This window comes from Cetorhinus maximus, chromosome 21, assembly GCF_964194155.1.
Source record: "Cetorhinus maximus chromosome 21, sCetMax3.hap1.1, whole genome shotgun sequence".
NCBI lineage: Eukaryota > Metazoa > Chordata > Chondrichthyes > Lamniformes > Cetorhinidae > Cetorhinus > Cetorhinus maximus.
Genome location: NC_135899.1, coordinates 9134666 through 9138593, shown reverse-complemented (window position 1 = coordinate 9138593; position 3928 = coordinate 9134666). Strand labels below are relative to the sequence as shown.

The 3928-nt window shown below is 42.0% G+C and overlaps 1 protein-coding gene across 1 annotated transcript; it reads right to left on the bottom strand.

Annotated features, from left to right (window-relative positions):
• Positions 1 to 453: 453 nt before the first annotated feature.
• LOC144695508 (zinc-binding protein A33-like) lies at positions 454 to 3018 on the bottom strand. Its single transcript, XM_078566386.1, has 4 exons — positions 2863 to 3018; positions 1060 to 1344; positions 874 to 930; positions 454 to 782 (listed from the first exon to the last, which is right to left on the bottom strand). The coding sequence occupies exons 1-4, from the start codon at positions 3016 to 3018 to the stop codon at positions 672 to 674; spliced, it is 609 nt and encodes a 202-aa protein (XP_078422512.1). The 3' UTR covers positions 454 to 671.
• Between the last annotated feature and the right edge of the window lie 910 nt (positions 3019 to 3928).

Here is a 3928-nt window from a genome sequence, read left to right as displayed (position 1 = left end):
CCAAGCCTACTCCACGAAGTGAAACGTTCACCTCTATCGGGGGAAAGAGCAGGGTAGGACGAATTTGATAACTTATCCACTAAATGAGCACAGGCAAGATAAGCCGACTTGTCACCCTGTGGATTGCTGATAGGATTATGTTTTTAAGTCTAAACTTTGTGTCACACACTGGATCTCAAAGTCAGTTCCTGTCACAAACACAGTGACTCTCAAGCATCACTATACCACACACTCGTCAGGAGCTGGAAGTGGAATGTAACAGGTGTTCAAGCAGAACATTAATCAGGGGCAACACGGAAATAGTGGGAAACAAAATTTAAAAATCGCGACAACTCATTCCCGGGAGTTTGCAGGTTTTCCAGGGATTCTGCAGACAGTGTGGGAATAGTTCGGCGACAACAGCAGAACCGACCTGAATAGACATGAATTCAGTTCAGTTCCATAGCTTTTTTTCAGTATATACTACATTTATTTCACTCTTGTCCGCAGACTTTATCTGACGGTGTGAAGTTGCACTGACTGAACCGACCCTCAATCTGTTCCCTCACCTTCAGAAATATCAGCTCGTCTTTTCGCTCCATCTGTTTCTGCAAATTTGAGAGCTTCTCCTCAATCGAATTTAAATTCTTCTGAATCTCTCGAAAGTTTTTCTCCATTGATTCTAGAATCCTCTACTCTTCTTCCTTGAGATCTCTGAGTAAACGCTGCTCTTTCTCAGTGAGAACCTGGTGCATTTTAGTGAACTCGGATGTTATGCGGGTCTGCAGACTGCTCGATTGTTTCTAACAAATGAAATGTGAAACATAATTAATGCCCCGCGATAAAGGGAACTAGACTAAGCGAGATGCCGGAAAATCAGCACAGGGACCTTACCCTAACTTCCGAAATCTTCCGCTTCTGTTTCTGTTCCGTTTCTAGAATCTCTGATTTCTTCCGTGTGACAGAAAATAAGGACAATTTCAGTCGATCCAGAGATTTAGGGAGAAAATACCAGAATTAAATAGTGAAACCGTAAGAATCTCGCAAAATCATCAGCCTGTAAAATATTTTCCCTTTTACCTTGTAGATTTCAACAGCTTCATCGATCGGCAGGAAGCGGTGCTCTCTGTGTTCCCGCGAATCTCCACAAATCAGACAGATCCATTTCTTGTTAATTTCACAAAACAGCTTCAGTTCTTCCTGGTGTTTTTCACAGTGAAGTTTACTTTCCTTCTCTTTCGGATTCAACTTTAATTTTCGAGCTTTCTCGGCCAGATTTGCTAAGGCCCGATTTACCCTGAGGTTTATTTCCGGAAATTCCTCTCTACATTCCGGGCAGGAGTTTATCTCCTTCTTTTCCCAACACTGGGTGATGCAGGAGCGGCAGAAGTTGTGTCCATAATCTATTATTACCGGGTAGATGAAGAAATCAAGACAAATGGGACAATTTAAATCCTCTGAAATTCTCTCCATCCTCTCTAGAATCCATGTTCGCACTTGACAATTGCTGATTCAAATTGATTTCAGTTTCGATCTTACTCAGGTGCTGCACACCTTCAGTTCATGGATCTGCCGACGAAGGTCACTACAACACTCAGGGAATTATTAGTATATACTAGTCTGTGCCCGGTGGGCATTCACACGGACAAACAAGACACAGGGCGGTATGAAAGATACACGGGTGTGGAGTATGGAAAAGAATGGCCGAACGCTGTCAGAGAGGGTAAAGTTTCATGGAGTGTTGGTAATGGGAGAAGTGAGAGAAGGGGGAGGGAGGAGGCGGAAATCTGCAGATCGATATTTCATTGCACTTGCTTCAGGGGAACTCGCTGTCAAGTACAAACACGGCGTCAGGTCCAGAAACATAAACTGAATTCTGTTAATGATTGCAGCCTCTCACCTTAAAGCAGAAAGAGCCAGAAATGTCAATGAGTTATTTTCGATAACAGGTGCCGAGATATTTAGGTCAAGTTCGACTGGGCTAAGTGGGGAGGCAGAGGCATAGTGATATTATCTCTGGGCTGGTATTCCAGAGACCCAGGGTGTTGCGCCGGCGATAGCGTTCGAATCCCACCACGGTAGAAGATGACATTTGCATTCAAAGAAAAAAATCTGGAATAAAATGAATGACCATGAAACCACTGCCTAAAAACCCATCTGGTTACCTAATCCATTTAGAGAAGGAAATCCAGCCTACACGTGACTCCAGATCCACAGCAATGTGGTAGGCTTTTAAATGCCCACTGAACAAGGGCAATTTGGAATGGGCAATAAATGCTCGCCCAGCCAGCGATGCCCACATCCCATGAATAAAGGTTAAAAAATGCTGGAAGGAAAATGAAGACTAGTTATATAGTACCATTCATGATGCCGAGTCATCCAGAAGCGCTTTAGAACGCGCGAAATACTTTTGAAATATAGTCACCCAATCCCTGGATGGAACCTCGCTTGATAGCTCCGAACTTACAATGTTTGTTTAGAAACGTGGAGGGCGGCTTCTGAACAGAGTCACAGAGTCTGCTCACAAAATTTTAACATAAGAATAAAACATTTATTAAACAAGCACAGGTTACTATATTGCACTAATCCTTGAGCCACAGTCATACCTTTCACACATATACAGAGTTTTAACTTTGGTACAAGTTACAAGATCCATCTGATACTCTAATGTTCATAGTAAGTTTACAATCCATGTAAATCAATAGTTAACTAATGGTCAGGCACACCACACTCTGAAGCTAAGTGACAGATGCCACCCAAAGGAGATTCTATTGATCTCACATCAACTCCCCGCAGATACTGGTCACACTGTGAGCCAACAGGTCTCACTGAAACTCTGTCTATCACATGAGGGTTTGCAATCTCTACACTCGAAGAACTCACCTTGGAATCTTCTTTCAAGTGATAATTTCTCTGACACATCTTCAACAAGGATCCACACCCCAGGGTTTCAATCTCTCCTTTCAATGTTCCTCTCCCTTTGATCACAATGTGCATTAAAGCTTTGCCTTCCACACATTCTCCCAGATACTCCGCCATGCAAACAGAACACCACTGCTTCACAGGCTCTTAGTAAGGAGTCACCTCCCTTTGGCTGTCTCCTCGGATCTTCTGGCTTCAAGCTTTAAGTCTGCTTCCTGCAGCTCTGTCTCTTTAATTTGGAGCCGTTTCTCTGCGCCATACTTTAACTAAGCTGAAAAGGACCTTTTTCAGACCCCTCTTCTTTTTCATTGACGAGAAAGCCTTCTTGGCCCACTCCCTGATTTTTCAACATTTCTTTTTTGTTCTGAGGTCTTTCTGTCTTCACCTTGTGGTATTCACAAACCAACTGAACTTAAACTGCTTTCTGTTTCTCCCAGTCTCTCTGTGGGCCTTCTGTTGCGAGGCAACAGCACAAATTTTCTACTATGTTTTAACTTTCCTAATCCAATTCAAGGGTCGTAAAACCTCATTAAAATGCAGGTATAGAAACAAAGCTCTGGCCCTGCTGGCTCCACTCTTACATGAAATTAGACCGAGCTTTCACCTTTTATCCCACAAAGAAAAAATAAATAAACTTAAAGCTATAGCTTACTCCTAACACATACAAATAGCCACATAATTTACTAAAATCAATCCTTAGTTCCTAACATCACTGTTGCAATGTATATCAGCCAATTTGAGCACAGCAAGCTCTCACAAACAGCAATGAAATAAAGAAGCAGAACATCAATTTTTTTCTGTACTGCTCAATGAATTAATATGAGCCATGGCATCAGGGGAATTCTGAAATACAAAATACAAAATACTTGAAATACTCAGCAAATCAGGCAACATTTGTGGAGAGGAACAGAATAATGTTTCAGGACCATGGTGACCCTTCATCGGGAATGAAAAAAGATAGAATGGTAAAATAAAAGTAAAGTACTGTAGATGCTCAAAATAAAAACAGAAAATACTGCAAATACCC

Bases quoted from the DNA above. Each gene is read 5' to 3' on its own strand.
- LOC144695508 (XM_078566386.1), bottom strand. From the start codon at position 3,018: ATGGCGGAGTATCTGGGAGAATGTGTGGAAGGCAAAGCTTTAATGCAC. The intron at 1,345-2,862 runs GTGAGTTCTTCG...TGCATCACCCAG, and splicing joins ACTTGAAAGAAGATTCCAAG to TGTTGGGAAAAGAAGGAGAT. The intron at 783-873 runs GTAAGGTCCCTG...TTCATTTGTTAG, and splicing joins GGAAGATTTCGGAAGTTAGG to AAACAATCGAGCAGTCTGCA.